Source organism: Malaya genurostris, chromosome 2, assembly GCF_030247185.1.
Source record: "Malaya genurostris strain Urasoe2022 chromosome 2, Malgen_1.1, whole genome shotgun sequence".
Lineage (NCBI taxonomy): Eukaryota > Metazoa > Arthropoda > Insecta > Diptera > Culicidae > Malaya > Malaya genurostris.
The window spans coordinates 81470505-81490017 of NC_080571.1; the positions used below are offsets into that span (position 1 = coordinate 81470505).

Sequence of the window (19513 nt, forward strand, 5' to 3'; positions counted from 1 at the left end):
TTATAAATATTTTTGAAAAATGTGGTTCGTTCCCGGTACCTTCTGAAATGACCGCACTCACCGCTTGGTAGAGCGCGAGATTAATTGCATTGTTATCATTTCAACCAAAGTGTGCCATAAAATCTCAATATATACAAATGAGTTACCGAATCGAAAGGGTTCTCACGGTTTGACATTTGCATTATGAATGCGATGATGGGAACTCAGCAGTGCAACCAATTCATGTAGATGTGCGCCAAAAAAAGATCGTGACTGTCATGTCTGGAAATTCGTTTGTGGTCTCACTTTCATAATATCACACTGGATCTGATTTTTCGTGGAAACTATTTTGTCGTAAGTCCGCGCATAAACTTTTGTTTATTCTTTGGTACATTAGTCAAAACATTGCCAATTGACGAAAGTAGCATTAATGATTATTTTTCAGTGATTTCGACACACGTCAAATGTGTTGACAGATTTTTTAGTGAATCTATAGTGAATCGAGAAACGGTGTTCGGGTAATGCGTGTATTAGGACATTCCTAACAAAATGCAAACCAAATTTCGGTTTGTTTACTTTTGTTACTTAGGTCGTAATGAACATTTTATACAGAATTGAAGAATCGATTTCGATTTTTATAGAAGCGAAAAATATTTCCCCATGAGCGTTAGAGGGTTAAATGAGCTACCCTGTATTAGCAAGATATTACGCTCTCGTATTTTAGGAACAAATTATAAGCGACATACTTTTTTTCAAACATGACGCTTCCCGTTCCAGTATTGGGCCATTGTTAATCAAAAGCAGAAAAAAGCTCCAAATGTAACTGAAGATGCCTCAGAGATGGAGAGTGTCGAAAACATTAAGCGGGATGTTTCAAGAAGTGTTCGTTCACTCGTTTTAACTAGAGTGCCTGTAAGTAGAGTGACGACAAGGATAATATGAAGCTTGCGTAACTAAAAATATTTCGAATAGAATTTGTTAAGAACCAACATGAGATGTCACCACTCTACTCACAGACACTCTAAGTAAATAGAACTTTCACTACCATAACAAACTATTGGGTAATTTTTGGATTATCTCAGCGATTTCTTTATTAGCAACAATGAAGATAGACTTTTTCATGACATACAAATAATTTAATGCATAAGTCATACGAGAATCATATCATAACATAGGTACTTTAAATTCTAATTGAAGGTAACATGTATTTTTGTAAACGGTATTGATAACACAGCATTACATTCGATCTAAGGTCGAGAGTAAATGAAAATAAACTAAACTAAACATTTCTGGCTATTTCGAGCATTGCAAATGAACACAGTGGTATTGATCAATATCTTCGCTTGAGATGGATGAGTTGAGAATTAGGAGATGTATATATATATATATAAAGAGAGCGATTAGGGATCCATACCGCATTCAAAGGGGTATGCAGAACTCCCGTTGAGCTTATATATAGCACTAGCACGATCCGTACTCATCCATCCAGGTTTCATAACGAACCACATCATTGGCAGAAACCGATTTACGAGTTTTCACCATTGCATCCTGGAAGTCCTGTGCCGAAACCGGAAGATCGACCTCTTCACGACGTATCATTTTTATTTCCGATGGACTCAAGCCGTTGATGTGTCGTCTCATTGCCATCATAGCAGCGTCCCTGAAAATTAACAGTTTATTCATTCACTGTCCTGTACCGGAATTTAGTGAATACCTACCGACAAACATTTGCAATGTCCGAACCGGTATAACCCCGCAGTTGTTCCGCTATTCCCTCCATATCCAAATCCGTTGACACATTCACTCCTTTCAGACAGAGTTCCGTTAGTGCTTTCCTAGTATTATCGTTCGGAAGACCGATGTAGACTCGTTTTTCAAACCGTCTTCTGAAGGCTTCGTCTATATCCCATGGGTGATTTGTTGCCGCTAGTACCATGATGATTTTTTCATCACTAGGGAAAAGGAATAATGTTACAACCAGGCTAATAATAACTCAGAAATTATGATACTTACCAAGAAGCATTCAAACCATCCATTTGAATCAGTAATTCCGCTTTAAAACGTCGACTGGCCTCGTGTTCGGAGTCACTTCCCCTACATGCGCACAACGAATCAATTTCGTCGATGAAAATCGTACTGGGTGCATAGAATCGTGCCATTTCGAAAAGCAACCGCACAAGTTTCTCACTTTCTCCGCGATATTTGGAAGTTAATGTGCTTGATGAGACGTTGAAGAATGTGGTGCCGCATTCTGTGGCGACCGCCTTTGCCAACATCGTTTTACCGGTACCGGGAGGACCAACCATCAGAACACCTTTCCAGGGACGTCGAATACCACGGAAAAAATCGGGCAGAATAACCGGAAGAACGACCGCCTCCTGTAGTATGGATTTTGCTTCGTTTAATCCGGCGACATCGTTCCACTGTACGTTGGGATTCTTTTGAAGCATGTCTTTCTCTAACGTGTCTATCAAATGAGGTTCGTATCCGAGGGAACTGAAGATTTTCGGTTTCTCAATCCGCTTCACTGGCGAGTGCTGTTGTTGGGGAGAATTCTCCTCCACGGAGGTAACCTCCTGGTCATCTGATCCGCCACCCTCCTCGGACGAAGACTTTTTCGGGCGTTCTTTTATCTTCGACGTAGCCAACTTTCTCGCTCTGATGCGTTCCACCGAACGGCTCTTTCGAAGGGAGGACTTCTGGCCACTATTGCGGCTACTGCGCCGCTCGCTTAGCGTATTTGTTGAGCTCGCATATCCGACACTGGCCTGGTGCGTTAAGGACGAGGTACTATGGTGGTTAGAATTGTTGATTGAAGGCAACGTTGGTTGAAGCTCTGGGTCCCGGCGGCGCAATGACGATATCCAGCGTGAATCGGTTGCTGTGGGTGGAGACGATGCGTTGGAAGCCATACCAGCAAGCCGCGGATTCGGGTGCACCTCTGAAAGTAGAAAATCTTTAATCAAAGGTGAATTTATTGTCTGATTTAAGCCTATTTAGATATGTAGAAATCTTCAGTAGTTTCAAAGATAACTGAAAAAATTTCTTCCATAAGATTGGTTTGTTATCTAAATATTTCAGTTGGTTTATCTTTCAATCCACCTAGTGCAATAACGATGCCTTTCTCTTTATTTTATTTGATAAATTGAAACGAGTTACCACTACTTTCCTTATTTTCGAAACTGGAGCCAGGAACAAGTATAACTGAAGGTTATCACCTCGGATGCATTCCGGCAGCAATTTTGTTTAAGAAAAATCCTGCGTTTGGCTTGCCGGCATTTCAAATTGTACTCCTATTATCTGACACAAGAGACGTACCTGAGTACTAGTTTTACCTTCTTTAGACCTAATTACAGGAAACTCAACGATGCGTAGGATATGCGCATTGTTTTGTCTAAGAGAGCTGCTTCATTGGCTAACAACTAAGTCTTAGACTCTGAGTGCTCATTAGTGGACTTGAGCCTCTTGAATGTTGGGATCAAACTATTCACTGGAACGGAGGCTGCTCAAAATAAAATTTTGTTTAAGGATCAATTGTAAACCATGTTTCCTGGTGTTAGAAATTTGAATATCATGGATCTGCACCCCACACCACAAAAATTAATATTGTACAATTTCCTGCACTTACAATGTGTAGTATGGATATCAATGGATACAATTAAAGTTAATTTTTTAAGTGACGAAGGTAAAGGTTATAGGTTACCGTAATCGTAGATCTTGTTCTGTACAAAAAAAATTTTGTAGAATATTTCTTAAAAAATTTTGCACCGTTCACCTTGAGACGATAACATTAAATTGCGCATTCCAGCATGTTAATGTAAGGCCCCTGGTTTGAATATATGATATACGAAACACCATTAAAAATCATTCCCGTTCCACACTATTCATTTTACTCTTTCACAAACGCAATCGTTTTTTTCATCGTAAAATTTATATATGAACAGGTTCTTACACCTGAAGAAAAGTGTTCAGAATAATTTGACAAAATTACCAGCTACCAGCTACCAGCTGATAACTTTGGTGGTGTGATACTTCGTTTTTCATTACAGCATAGGGCACTAACACTTATGTGATGCAGCCGGTGCTACACCTGCTGGTTTATGTATAGGGTATATTTATAGGGTAACAGAACATTTGGTCTTTAGTTCGTTAAAATCGATCGCGCCATCTCTGAGAAAAGTAAGTGAGATTCATTTTGGAATATATAATCACTTTCCGGTGCATCCGAAATCGGTAGCCAGGAATCAAGGAAACCGGAATTGATTTGTTTAGTTATCTACTGGTAATGGCTACCGATTGGACTAGTTTTGAGGGCAGTTTTGTGTTGTTTTTTTTTGATTCACCGCTTAAAGTGACGGTATCCAATTTTTAACACACTCCACCTTATAATTCCAAACTCGTAAGTCGAATCCGGATGAAATTTGGAAGTTTTGTATGGGACCTTTAATATTGCTTTAAGTTTGTTAAAATCAGTCGCACCATCTCTGAGAGAAGTGGAATCAGAACAAATTGGCTCAAATGGCACGTTCCCCTTGATATTTGGAGATTTGTGCCTTGCCATCAATTTGTTTTTAGCATCATTTTCCCGATATATAAGAGGGAAGGATTGAAAGGAAATGGTAAGGGTTGGAGTAGGAGGATGGGAAAAATTGACGACACAAAAACACATAAAAGCAGAAGTAAATTCTGCACCCCTAAGGTATGCAGAACAATCTGCTGAGGATCACATTTAGTGGAAGTAGAAGTAAATTCAGAACCTCTACGAGGTCCCGAACAGTCTGCTGTTAATGAAACCTCCAACCCCCGAGAGGATTTAGAGATCTTACAAAAGCGACATCATTCTGCACTCCCGGAAGAATGCAGAACGATTCGCAGTATGTACGAGCAGAAGTAAATTCGGTACCCCCTAAAGGATGCCAAACAATCTGCTAACCCTTATTGAAGGTGATTACAGAAGGTATTCATTCACTCCAGGAAGAACGATGAACCCTTCTGTCTATAGCTCCTTACCACATTGGGTAAGAAACTAGAGAATATCCTTCAATTTTAGCTCCGCATACACAGACTCAACCATGTATGGAGAACCAAAAACCCGGATACGTAGCTGCGTCAATGCGGGACAGTTACATATCAGATGATATGAAGTACCATAATCGCATTCACACAAATCACACGAATAATGCTCAGCACGTTGAATAGTAGCCATGTGATAATTGAGTTTGCAATGTCCGGTCAGAGCTCTGACCAGAATACTGCAATGATGCTTGGAGAAATGCAGTAGACACTTTGACATTTTCAGATTTAAATCTGGTAGAAATGCTTTTGTCTGAGCGCAAGTTTGCAAGCTGCGCCAGTAGCTGGCATGTTTAGATGCAGCCCAAGAACGAATCTTGTGCTTTATCCAACTTGTTGACAGTGGTAAAGCTGGTTCCGGACCAACGAAATCATTCGTTGCACCAGCTCTAGCCAACTCATCAGCCCATTCATTTCCAGTAATACCAGAATGGCCGGGTACCCATAAGAAGTAAACAGCATTTGAAATGCTGAGGTCTTCAATTTGAGTTCGACATGCGATCACTAGATTCGACCGTGAGTGATTCGAACTGAGTGCTTTTAAGGCTGCCTGACTGTCGGAACAAAAATAAATTCGTTTACCACAGATCCTCTGCTAAAGTGCCGATTGTACTCCACACAGAATTGCATAGATTTCTGCTTGGAACACAGTACAGTATCTACCAAGTGAAGCCTCATTTCACGACAGTAGACACCAGCACCAGCACGACCATTCAACAGAGAACCGTCCGTATAACAAACTATGTGTTCATCAAGTTGTCGTTCTAAATAATCAATCAACCATTCCTCACGAAGAGGATAGCTCACATTGAATGTTTTGAAAGGAAAACTGCACGTGAGAGTTAGGTCACTAGGAGCGAGTAAATACTCATCCCACGTAACCATTTGAGACCACAAGCGAGTGTGGCTGGTAGCATAATCTAATGGGTTACTGTTCCAAAGCCCTGTAACCTTAAGACGGTATGCACAAGATAATGCTTCTTGTTTTAGGAACACATGTAGTGGTTTAATGCACAGTAGCGCCTCTAGAGCAGCAGTAGGAGTTGTCGTGAATGCTCCTGTCATCGCCATTAGGACCATCCTTTGGAGATCATTTAGCTTTGACTGAACTGTCGCGACTTCTCCTTTCTGCCACCATACAAGACATCCATATGCTAAAATTGGTCTAACAATAGTCATGTAGATCCAATGAATATATCTGGGTTTGAGTCCCCATGATTTTCCAAAAGCTCGTCTGCATTGGCCGAAAGCCATGCAAGCTCTTTTAATCCTGAAATCAATGTGAGCAGACCAATTCAGTTTTGAGTCAAGAATAACCCCGACGTATTTAACTTGATCGACCACAGTAACCTCTGAACCAAAGAACTGTAACAGACGAGCTCCTGTGATTATCCTAAGATGAGTGAAAAGCACCTTTGATGTTTTGCCCGGATTTACAGATAATCCAACCTGACAACACCATTGTTCAACAGATCGCAGGGCTTGTTGCATTAAATCAAAGAGAGTGTTAATGCTTATACCGGTCATCAATATATGATAATCGTCGGCAGACTAACATTCCTGATATAGTGATCTACTATGCGTTCCACTGTTTTAAGAAGAAATGAGCTTTGACTGATAGGCCTGAAACTCTTCGCTTCCTCATAAGTGTCGCGACCGCCTTTGGGAATCAATTTGACAATAATTTCCTGCCAGGCTCTTGGAATACATCCAGTCGCAAGACTAAAAGTAAGTATTTTCTTCAAAACATGTTTGAAATGTTCATACCCTTTCTGCAGTAACACTGAGAAAACTCCATCCTTTCCAGGAGACTTATACGGAGCAGAACTCTCAACTGCCCATTTGACCGATTCAATCGTCACAACGCTTCGAGCAAGGGCCTAAGAATCGTAACTACCTGAAAAAGTCTCGGGAAGAGCTGTCGGTGATGGATCCATACATCCTGGAAAGTGAGTGTTAAAAAGATAGTGAAGTACATCACCCTCTTCAGACAAGTGTTCACCATCTGAAGTTCTTAAGAAACTGACATTAAAGTCCTTGGACTTCGAAAGTAACTTATTTAATCTTCTAGCCTCGTTGAGACTAGAGACATTCGTGCAGAGGCTTATCCAACCACTTCGCTCAGACGATCGAAGAGCATTTTTGTAAGCCCTTCGACCCTACACGAATGCCTCCGACCCATCCCTGCGTCGGTGGTTCCAAACTCTTCTGCATAGTTTCCTTAGTCTAGCAAGTTCAGCATTCCACCAAGGAGTTCCTCTATGTTAGTAGCTCGCACAATCCGAAGTGGACAAGCCTCTTCATATGCTGCAACTATGAGTGAATTTGTCTCGTCGACAACATTTTCCAAATCAATTGGGGTTTCAATTGTTGGTTGGTACCCGTAAAATCTAGTCGCCAAGCCCCCTTCATAGAGGTCCCAGTTTGTAGATTTGGGATTACGATATGTGATAATATCAAATTTAACGTTTGAATGATCAAAGAATATGTACTTATGATCAGACAACGAAGGTTCGAGCTCATCGGAGACGAGCCAATTCACCAACTCATGCGCAATTCTTTCAGAGCAGAGAGTTACGTCCAAAACCTCCTCTCTTCCAGATCTCGCAAAAGTTGGACGGTTTCCTGCATTGACTATGTGCAGGTTTGTACTGCTTACAAATTCCATCATATCAGAGCCTCTCGAATTTATATCTGTGCTGCCCCAAATGATATGGTGAGCATTTATGTCACTGCCGATTACAAGCGGTAAATCACTTTTGCAGCTGTATAATACTACCTTTTCGAAGTCATCGCTTGGCGAAGGTTGGTTATGCGGTAAATATGCCGAACAATAGACATATTTCCTGTCTATGCCATCAATAGTCATACCAACTGTGACAGCACAAATATCCCGAGTTGTGAGCTCCGATATGAGAGAAGCATCGAGAGCACTATTTGCAAGTATGCATGCTCGAGGCATTTCACGTGGATTAGTCATACCGGTCTTGTTGAAGGTAACAAAAACTGGGTTTAACAATTTTCCAACGTAGAAGTTTCCCTTTTGGAAATATGGTTCTTGAACCAAAGCTATATAAGCTTTACCTTCTTGCAGAAGTCTGGATAGATTCATAGTTGCTGTACGTTTATGCTGAAGATTGATTTGTGCCACTCTAACCATTATCAATTAGAGTAACGAACATTTCACCTCCAGCACTAACCGTACAACAGCTACCAGAAACCAAATATATTGGCTTATAATCGCCTATAGCGAACCATGTAAGGATTTTTTTTTAATGTTTTAATCATTTAAATCCCACGAGTTGCGAAGAAAGAAGTCGTCCACTGTGCCAGAGCTTCGCTTAACACAGTAAGGGAAAACCCCAAGATATTCCGTTCACGACTGCATTGTTTAACCTCCTGCAGCCATCCAGCCATCGGCACGGAAATACACCTTGACTTAGGAGTTCCTATTTTTGTGGCCTTTACGACATGGAACAGGAAACCAGTGGATCAATTCTTGGTAAAAAATAATTCCGCCGGATGCCACACGGAAACTCTGAGAGAAGTGAGGAAGTAATTTGAAATTGAAATTTTTACACTAATCACCCTGTAATTCTGGAACCGGAAGTCGGATCGAAATAGAATTCAGGAACTTTGTGTGAGATAATTTTACCTTTCATTTGAATACAAATTTGTGGAAATCGGTTCAGCCGTGTCTGAGGAAAGTTAGTGCACTTATTTTAATTTTTTTGCGCATATCACCCTTTAATTCCGGAACCGAAAGTCAGATTCGAATAAAACTCTTGTATGGGGCTACAAGACCTTTCTTTTGAATGTAAGTTCATGAAAATCGGTTCAGCCATCTCCGAAATAAGTGAGTGCAAAAAAATGTTACATTCATACACACATTCACACATACAGACATTTTGCGTACACCATGAATTGAGTCGAATAGTATATGACACTCGGTCCTCAGGGTTTCGGTTCAAAAATCGGTTTTCACAGTGATTGAACAACCTTTATTTACGAGAAAGGCAAAAACCATATGCATATGCAAATGAAAAAAAACGAAAAAACCATATGCAAGTAAATTCATTTTTTTATCTCATGTCTAATTGTCTCAAAAACGGTTAAATCTAGGAGACAGGCCAATTTATTGCTCGTGATGTGTAAAATCATATTCTAGTAATTAAAATACTATTTTCGAAAACTTAATGTATTGCCAATTACTTAAAATTGTTTCTACAGTAACTTCTTCATTTTAAAGGTATAAAAAAGGTATCAAATTAACGTCAAAGGTTGGTTTTAATAAGAAGCTTAAAATAAAAATTTTGACATAAAATAAGCTTTTGTTTTGTTTCACTTAATTTTGCAGATAAATTTTTAAAATTATTAAAAGGTAATAGATTCAACAACATCTTCTTAGACACTATTTCTATGCAAATAAAGGTCTTAGAGTTGCTACGATTGGAAGAGAGTATGTTACTTGCCAACATGCATTCATCTGTCATTTGAGATCTGTCTTGAGTCTAATTGGTATCTTTATCAATGCAAAAGACGGTTTATTATGCACGGGCTAATGAAACTACTCATTAATGCAATCCAAAAATACCCAGATTTTGAATCAGTCCTAACTGTAACAAAATGAGTACTTTTCCAATTGGGAAAATGGGTAAAAGAATATTAATCTCAGTACTGCTGTTCCTCAAATAAAATGGTCAAAATTCAACTCATTCATGGTTGAAAAGTTCCTAGCGGCTTGAGATTCTTTAAAAGCGTTGTGCAAATGTCACAGTGTTTGCCATTTGTTAAGAGTTGAATAGCAAGATTACGTTTGAAAAAATGGATGAGCTTCAATCAGGAAGTTGACTTAAAAAAGTATTTGCCAAAGGTCTCATACACAATCAGCATGCTTTTAAAGAAGTCACGGATGGTAAGCAGGTATAATTTGAAAGTGTAGAAAGAATCAAACCTTATTAAAACATTGATCATTATTTCAGATTACAAAAGAGAATTCCTTCGTATAGGGGATGAAAAATATGGAGCCTAATATTGGCATAGAAACTAAGCTAACAATTCCATAATTTTGTCAAAGAGAATAGAAGATTGTTCATTGAAAGTGAGGATGCAGAAAAATTAGTGTAACGTGCAGCTTTTGTAAAGTTGACGCTAATTAATGGTTTAAAACCACCTTCTGGTTGTATATTATATTATAATATTCTATCAGGTGTACAACTTTACTTGCGCCGTTTTCCGATAGATGGCTGTACCGGCTGAGGCTGGTCAAAATACATAGATGATAATGCCTTTGCAGTGAGAGTGTACAGTACCTAACGAGTTGTCATCGCCGTTTCAGTGACAGTTGTTCTTGTTTTCGTATTATTCAAGCTCGAAAATGTCTGTTTATGTGCCCAATTCTCGCCATTAGCGGGAAGTTTTACTTTTCTGTTATAATTCGAAAAAAAAAATGCAGCTGAAGCGCATCGAATGCTCTCAGAAACTTACGGTGATGCTGCTCTGAATAAAAGAACGTGTCGGGAGTGGTTTCAACGTTTTAAAAATGGTGATTTCGATGTCGAAGACAAACGTGGTGGTGGAAAAGAAAAAACCTTCAAAGATGAACAACTAGAAGCATTGCTTGATGAAGATTCATGCCAAACCCAAAAGAGCTTGCCGAATCGTTGGTAGTGAGTCAGCAAGCTATTTCAAAACGTCTCAAGGCCCTAGGCATAATTCAGAGAGAAGCAAACAGGGTGCCGTACGAGTTGAAACCGAGGGACATCGAGTGCATGTGAGCAACTGCTTCAAAGACAAAATCGTAAGGGGTTTTTACATCGAATCGTAACCGGTGATGAAAAGTGGGTTCGATACGATAATCCTAAACGCAGAAAATCATGGGGAAAGCCCGGGCATACTACTTCGTAGGAGGCAAAATCGAATATTCACGGCCCCAAGGTTATGATTTGTATTTGGTGGGATCAGCTCGGTGTGAGCTCTTAAAACCGGGTGAAACTATCACAGGAGATCGCTACCGAACGCAACTAATGCGCCTTAGTCGCGCGCTAAAAGAAAAGCGGCCACAATATCAAGAGCGACATGACAAAGTCATCCTCCAACACGACAATGCTCGGCCTCACGTCGCAAAAGTGGTCAAAAAGTACCTGGAAACGCTGAAATGGGAAGTCTTGCCCCACCCGCCGTATTCCTCAAATGTCGCCCCTTCTGACTTCCACCTATTCCGTTCGGTGGCACACGGTGGCCTGGCAGATCAACATTTTCAATCCTTCGAAGAGTAGGAGAAATGGATTGCTTCATGGATAGCGTCAAAAGAGGACTCCTTTTTTCGAGCCGGGATCCGAAAATTGCCGGAAAGATGGGAGAAAGTTGTCGCTGACAACGGACAATACTTTGAATAATACATCTGTAAGCACTTTTTCGCAATAAAGCTTTTAATTTTGGAAAAAAAACGGCGGAAGTAAAGTTGTACACCTGATAAATAATTGCATTTTGCAGTATCCAGCACTGAGTACTGTTTCACCCAGTCTCTTCAAATGAAATCTGAGTATAAAATTACCCTTATTTTGATATGTTTGGCCAGTACCCACTTTTGATACGTGTAGTTATGTCAAAATCACAAATTGTAAAGTCTGATGATTTGTTACCCATTTCTCAAGTTGCACTATATCGCATAATCATATCAAACTTTTCCATAAATATCTGGAAATTATTTCATTCATCAAAAAAATATTCGAGTTTTTATATAGAATACATATCTCTGTTTTCAATAAAAAGATGCAATCTAAAACTTCGAGTAATCAACCAAACAGATTTCAACCATAATTCATCACACTGATTGCTAGGAAACACTTAATAAAACCATGTGATTCCAAAGACAGATGATTGAAAGTTTGGACTAGATCAATATTTAAGTATGATTTGAAATTTTACTTTCTATCAGAATATTGCATTTCCGATCATAAATGCAACACTCGTGATCTTCCTTACATGAAACTTCTTTATCATTTCATTAAGTCTACTGGAGTTCCAATTTTAATTTTATTTTATGTTCGACTCTTTTCTCTTCTATGAGTTCAACCAATAGCCAGCTATCCAATATTGAATAAAAGTGATGAGCTGATACAAACAAACCTGAAATAGTTATAAGAATAAATGTATTTTATTTAATGTAATTTATAATAGCGAATCGCTTGATAAAAACTGTGTTTAGATTAACTAATGAATACCAACATACTAAAACGATATTCGAAATGTATTAGGATTAAAGTACTATGTATTGTGGATGCACGGCGAAGAAAAATTTGTGTATATTTTCTATGAAATAAACGTATTTATGAAAAACATCAAAATCAAAGCTCAGATAAGTACGCGCATTTATGGAAATTTGTCCATCTTAGAAAATCCTTTTCAAAATACAGCTCCTTCAGAAAACACACTCCTGATAAAGTTCATGTTTTTCAGTTAGTAACTTTAGAAAGAAATGAATGTAGACTAATTTGGGTTAATGATATCAGAAGGGTGTCCGCATATTAAAGTAAGAATAGTTGCCTCTGGCCAGTTAATATAGGTATCCAGGCCAATGGTTCCATTCATTAAATCTCGAAAGATAGACGTAAAATTAACCACCCCAATTGACCTCATTTCTTCGTTTCAACTCGCGCCTTTCTACGCTAAGAATCCGATTTCCCTCACCGCTACACAACCGTCGTGTAAAAAGAAACACAATTTCCATGCTGACCTTGTGTGGGAAGTTTATTCCTCTGCAGGTTGACACGGATCGACGAGCTACCGATGCCTCCCCCTCCTCCGCTTCCACTGCCACCACCACTACTACCGCAGCTGGTCGACACGTTGGATGTACTGGTCGCTTTTTTGACCCCTCCTCCCATTCCAGGAACTCCACCTGACCCGGAACCGCTCGACGATACATTTGCCGGTCCGAGGTTCGTTGCAGCGATCCTTGACGGACGATGAGTGGTGGTAATTTTGGTGAATGCGAAAGGGGCTAAATTGTCCAATATCAGCGTATCCATCATCCGGGCCATGTGTTGAAAACTGGACGTAGAAGGCTGTGAGCTGGAAGGAAACAATATGGAAAATTTGCAATCAGCATGCGAATCTTACAGGGTATGGAAATGCTATAATACTATAATCGTGGCAAGTGTAATGCATAGCAGTAATCAGTTCTGTTGACCACAGGTCTTTAATTCAGTCCTAAATTTTCCACCGTGGTGGTGGTGCGAAAATATGAAACCGACATCGTGAAAATTTTCAATTAATCCTCAATCACGACAGCTACTCCTAAGCTTGAATACCTTGACACCAATAGCCGTTGGAGTGCTTTGGTCGGTGTGCCACTTTTTCTTCTGGTAGTCCACGACCGGTCGTCGCATGACCAAACTACAAGCTAAATCTAGCAAATCAAGAAATTATTCTAACGCGACAAATTTCAACACCGCCAATCGCATGGAGTTCAGTAGGACATCATGGAACGAAAGTGAAACGACCTAATCCCGTTCAAGTATTCTGTCTTAAGGAACGATTGTAATTCTATCTTCTTCTCGTGAAGCCACAAAATCATGAGGTTTTCTTTCATCCAGAATACCGGTAGAAATTTCTGGAAGACACCATCGTTCCGGACAAAGATTTTTTTTAACAACGGATCGAATAGCTACTGAATTGTCATATTTTAACAATCTAAATGTACCATTCACATTATTGAATTTTCAAGACGAAAGTCAGAAAATCCACATTCAAAACTCCGAAGGGAAAAGAAAGGTAGCAGATCTAACTGAAACCATTTCCTTGCACTAGGTCTAACCAAAACCTTTCCTTGATTGTACAAGGTTAGTGCAGTAATGCAAAATTGAATGAATAAAAAGCATTCCTCGTGCTTTACTAGGTGTGGAAATATATTGAATACGCTATACGGTCACATTGTTCGAATCTTTGTCAATGGACGGAAGCAACAGGTTGATGCAGTTATGTTGCAGATATACGCCAGGTAAGCAGGAAATATTGCACTGTTTAAAGGCCTTCTCACAATGGAAGGCCCATTGAGCCAAAAAAAAAAACGATAATGTATTTGCTGAAATTGAAATTTAAAAACAAGAAAGATGCTCTTGAGATAGGATGGAGTTTTTCATTCACTGCAATACGATGGATCAAACGCGTTGTGTAGGAGAAATAAGAATTAAATGCATATTTTATTACCTTTTTCACACAATGTAGAATCGAGTTGGGAGAACACACTGCTAAAAATCGACACCTTTTCAAAATGTGTTTCTCTAAAAACATTTCAAGTTCTAGACTCACTAACACATCAAGTAAGCTTCATTTATGCTTCTAAATTCCAGCCCATAAAAGTAATGATGCTGATACGCCATTTAAAAATTCTCCATTTAATATTGATTTATTTTTGGGTAATACTCATAAAATTTTCGTGATTTCAGTTAATGGAAAAATGCATACATAATAATTACAGATATAAATCTGTTAAAATCTAAACATTTTCATAAGTTCATATTTATTTGTCTGTCGAACGAATCGAATACTAAGTGTCATACATCAAATGATGTTCTGTTTTTTTTTAAGGAATTCAAGTGTGTTATAAATAGAAATCATTATTATTCGTTTTGAATCAGATTTGAATAGACTTGAGGGAGAGTGTTCGGTTACCGGCACCCTTGTCTTTTTTGCTCATAACTTCTAACTTAGTGCACATTATGCGGACATCTATACATCAATGAAAAGCTAAAGTCCCTGGCTAACAACTGATTAAGGAACTAAGTTGATTCTTTTGATTGAAAAATAATTGTTATCAATTTAGTAAAGCGATATATTTTGGCCATTTTAAAAGAGGTGTTCGGTTACCGGCACCCCGAGATATTTCACTAAAAATGGAAAAATATAAGAAGAAATTTCGCTAAAAATGGAAAAAATATAAGTAAAGACTATAGTTATTCGAAGAAAAAACAGATTTTTTCTTTTTGGAAGTGTTTTTGACAAAAGTCTTCATTGCTTGATGGAGACTTCGCCTTGGCTCTCTTGGTCGAATATTTGGATATTGGCGCCTTTGGAATTAATTTGGACGGTCTTCAACGTTTTTTCTTAGCCGGAGCATCTGCTGTATGAGCAGCTAGATGTTAGCCTGCATATAACTGACCATTTTTCACGATTTGTCGAAAACAATGGAGTGGCGGTAACCGAACATCTTGGGGTACCGATAACCAAAATTGGTAGACATTTTGAAAACTACAAAAAAAAATCTTTGATTGCGAAAATTTTGATAGCATCCGGTATTGTATCACAAAATAGATCTATTTCACCTCATAAATATTCAATCCACTCGACTTTCCGATTGACGCTCTTCAATTCATGATATTCTTAAAAAAGTCAGAAAAAACTTTTGTGTTGATATTCACGTAATTAAAGGTTATTTTGAACGCAGCAAAAAGTACAAGTGACTGTTTGCTTCGCAATTCGGCACAAAAAGAACGTGCTGCTATTACACACACATATGACATTTGTCGGATGGACGCTATCTGCTTTCTGTCAAAAGTTACGGTGGGGTTCCGGCAACAGAACACCTTCCCCCACACTTACAATTGAAGTGTCGCACTCGAATCAAATGTGGCAAAATTAAGTGTGTCTATGAAAATGTCAACTTGCGATTCTCTCTTGGTAAATTCCACACAGCGGCGATCCTTATCAGACTGAATTTTTTTTAAGGCCCATGAAATACTCAGAGTATGAAGTGGAGCGAAGAAATGTAGAAAAATTCTCTCGAGGTTCATGCATTGAGAGACTCGAATTCTCGTGGCATCTTCTACCGGATTGAAAATGTTGTATACAATATAGATAAAAATCGAGCAGCTTCTGTCAAATTTTCAGCAATCACCAACACTGTATAGAGGCGCTTTGAGCAGCCCAGCAATCGCTTATGGACTTTTAGGGTGAAGCCAGAAAGAAAGCGACACGGGACGCGAAGCGAAGCGATGCGAAAATTGACAGATCGCACGGAATCGCGCGGCAGAACCCCGTTCATTCAAGTTCGGCAGAAAAATGACATGTATGTCAGAGTGAGTGTGATGCGATCGGTCAGTAGTCGCTTCGCAACGCATCGAGTTCACTCTGACATACTTTTCAGTTTCCTGCTGAACTTGAATGGACGGAGCTCTGTCGCACGACTTCGTGCGATCTGTCAAGTTTCACATCGCTTCGCTTCGCGTCGCTTGGGTAGCAGAAAATGTTTTGCAAATAGCATTAAATTTACATCTGCCAAGCGGTTTATGTTGATCCGTCAGGTCACGCTAGCAGTTCAACATAAACTGCAACGCACTGATGAGTCAAAGACGAAACGTAAACTTTAATGAATATTCGCCTATTTTTCCTAAAAACTATATGCATTTATTGACAACATATCCAAAAATTAGCGGAATCGATCGAGTGATTCAAAAGTTATGATTTCCTAAAATGGGGGGGGGGGGGGGGGGGCAGGTTCTTAATGATGAAAAAATCATCATTTTTGCTATTTTTTTCAAAATTATCGTTTAACAAAATACGTTCAAATGTTTTGCATGACAAAAAGCATCCTTCGAATAACATTTTGTATTTTTTTCGTGGAAAAATATTGAGAAATAAGTCGGTGAAGAGGTATTTTTGAAGACGCTTCTAAAAATCATGATTTGCGGTGTCCACTGTATCTCAGCGCAGGCTAATCAGAAGTGAACAAATCAAAGTAGTATAGTTAGAGTAGAAGTTTTTATAGACCCCAACGTTTTTGTTTGATTTTTTTTAATTTTTTTAATTTTTGGTGGTTGTTCAACGTGAAAACTTCGATTTTTCACGAAAAAATCCGCCATTTTGAAGTTGGGGTCTGGTTTTTTAAATGCAGAAAGTGTGTGCAAAATTTGAACAAAATTGGTGCAGTAGTTTTTGAATGACGATGGACACGGACTTTCAAAACCTGGTTTCGAGCTGAAAGCGTTTAAAGTTTTTTGTCTATAAAATCAATGGAAATAATTTATTAATCAAGGGAGCCCGTAGGGTCAAATATTTTCAATATTGTCAAGTTTTTAAACCAATCGAAGCAGAAGTCTTGGGCATATGTGCCGAGCTCTTACTTCTTCGCAGTATGGGATTAGCAAAGATAAAAACCCAAAACCAAATCTTTTGTTCCGATATTCTTGAAAATTTCACAGAATATTCTTGAAATGTTTTACTATAAGAAAAAATAAAGAAAAAAATAAATGATTTTGCAAAAGTGTTAGACCAAAGAAAATCTGTTTAATCAAATCACAATAATCGAAAAAGAGAATGATTAAAGAGGAACTGTCACTTGCTTATACGCCCTTTTGAAAAATTAACCTAGATTTAAGGAAGGATTTGAAGGTGAAGCAAATATTATAGAAGTGACCAAATCTTTCGAAACACACTGTGGCAAGCAAAATAAAAATGTTTCCAACTTCCATGCATACTTCTAAGCATCGTCAAATTATGAAGTCGTACTCAGAAAAAGTACGAATCCAAGTTTTTCGACATTTTTCTCAAAAAAAAAACTACGTTGTTATTATTTCGAACAGCAATGTATAAATATGATAATCAATCATATCGTAAATCAAATAGATATCTATAACACAGATAATAGGCTTTTTTGTAGCATGTGGAAAGGGCCAATCGCATTTTATGCTCTCATAGATAAAAATATTCCGTAAATCGTAAAAAAAAATCTGTAAATGTTAATTTTGTCGTGCACATATTTGAAGCAAGAAATTTATTTTAACAAAGATAATGTACATTGTTTACCGTTCTTATATGAAAAGGTTATAAAATCACTGCGGAAATCGTTTTTTAAACCGCTGCCCGGAGGACCGAGTGTCAAATACCATTCGAATTAGTTCGTCAAGCCTAGCAAATGTCTGTATGTGTGTGTTATTTCAGAGATAAACCGATATTCACAAACTTAAACTGTTGGATATTAAAATCTTTCTGGATTATTTCAGAAGTACGATTTTGTAGTTTAACAAAACGTGAGTCAACATTATCATTTTTCATTTGTATTCGTTCCAAATCAATTCCAATCACGATATGAAGACTATTGAAGAATTCGGCGAAATGGCCTTTGGCAAAATGACCCTTTCGGCGAAACGGTTTTAGGCGAATGTGTGTGTATGTGTGTGTGTTTTTAAGAGATGAACTGAAATTCACAAATTTCAAATGAGAGGTATTAAAACGCCATACAAAAATTTCTTATTCTGTCTTAATATGATTTTTAATTCTGGATCCAAAATGATTATTAGTGTGAAAAACTGTGTTTTTGAGTGTTTTCCATAAATGTGTGTATTTCGTTGTGAATTAGTCTAGTTTGTAGATCTTATTGACAAATGTCCAAATAATCTAACTTCAGTTGTTTCGATCTCCAGTCTCCGGTACAAGAAGTACTGGATATAGTGATCCAATATTCTCAAACGGATATTTTAGGCTAATATTAATGATTTATGATATGGATGAAACTTGATTCACGTCTTCAGCATGGGAAACCATTTGTTTTACACAGTAGGAACAACCAATTCGACTCAGAGCAAATTCAGCAGCTGGAAGTTTTATATGGAAGATTTATAATAGGACTGAAACTGGAACAAACGTATCCCCAACAAGCCGTTCTAGTTTTATTTATTCGTACAGTTTTTCTGTCAAATTTAAAACAAGACTGACTTTTCAAAAGGGCGGAAATACATTTGCATGTTTCAATCTTAGTCACTAAAGCGTACTTCAGCGCCTACATCGCATATTGGCAAACATTCCAGAAACCGAATGTACCAGCAATAATACATTCGAGCTTGATCTTTATTCATTTCCTGAAAACACACTATGTGGAAAAAAAACGCTATTTGTCGGTCACGTTACGTTTCAACTAGTCTACACATACAAGAAAAGACATTCGAAATTTAATGTACAATTATTTATCATATTGAGATAAACATGTTATGAAGGCTGCCCCTTGTAGTTTTATTTACCAGTTCTAACGTTTTTTGTTGCTCTAGCACACGACAGCATACTTCGAATGGTTGGAAATATACATTAAATGCATTATTAATTGTCGGTAATATTAATCATTTTTGTGTGGTTCGTTTTGCACTGCCGAACTTCTTATACGTCGCCTGCTCCTAATTTCATGCTGCATCTCATCGAGGAAGGAAGTAACTACGAAACGGAAGCGTGACAAAAATTTATAGTCCGCCCCCCTTCAATAACTTCACTTACAGTTTCGAACCACGTACAATGAATGCATGCGCTAGAACAATTGTTAACTAACTTATGCCCTACTTTCGGCTGTCACTTATTTATTGGTTTTCCCATTCACCCCAGTCCAAAGACATTTCTTTATGCTAAATAATTGATCAACGGAACTGGACAATAGTGGAAAGCTATTATTCTACACTCGTCGACGGGGTTGTTG

At 38.3% G+C, this 19513-nt stretch overlaps 1 protein-coding gene across 5 annotated transcripts in view; it reads right to left on the reverse strand.

The window, feature by feature from the left end:
* Nucleotides 1–1062: 1062 nt before the first annotated feature.
* The window catches only part of LOC131429462 (katanin p60 ATPase-containing subunit A-like 1), a 52509-nt gene continuing 34058 nt past the window's right edge, over nucleotides 1063–19513 (reverse strand). For 4 of the 5 annotated variants that reach the window (XM_058593600.1, XM_058593599.1, XM_058593601.1 and 1 more), the window contains exons 2-5: nucleotides 12791–13128; nucleotides 1993–2935; nucleotides 1698–1931; nucleotides 1063–1639 (exon numbers count right to left, since the gene is read on the reverse strand). In XM_058593600.1, coding sequence (XP_058449583.1) covers nucleotides 1441–1639; nucleotides 1698–1931; nucleotides 1993–2935; nucleotides 12791–13128 — 1714 coding nt within the window. In that variant the 3' untranslated portion in view covers nucleotides 1063–1440. The remainder of the gene's footprint in view (nucleotides 1640–1697; nucleotides 1932–1992; nucleotides 2936–12790; nucleotides 13129–19513) is intronic. The other variant, XM_058593598.1, reaches the window with a different exon arrangement.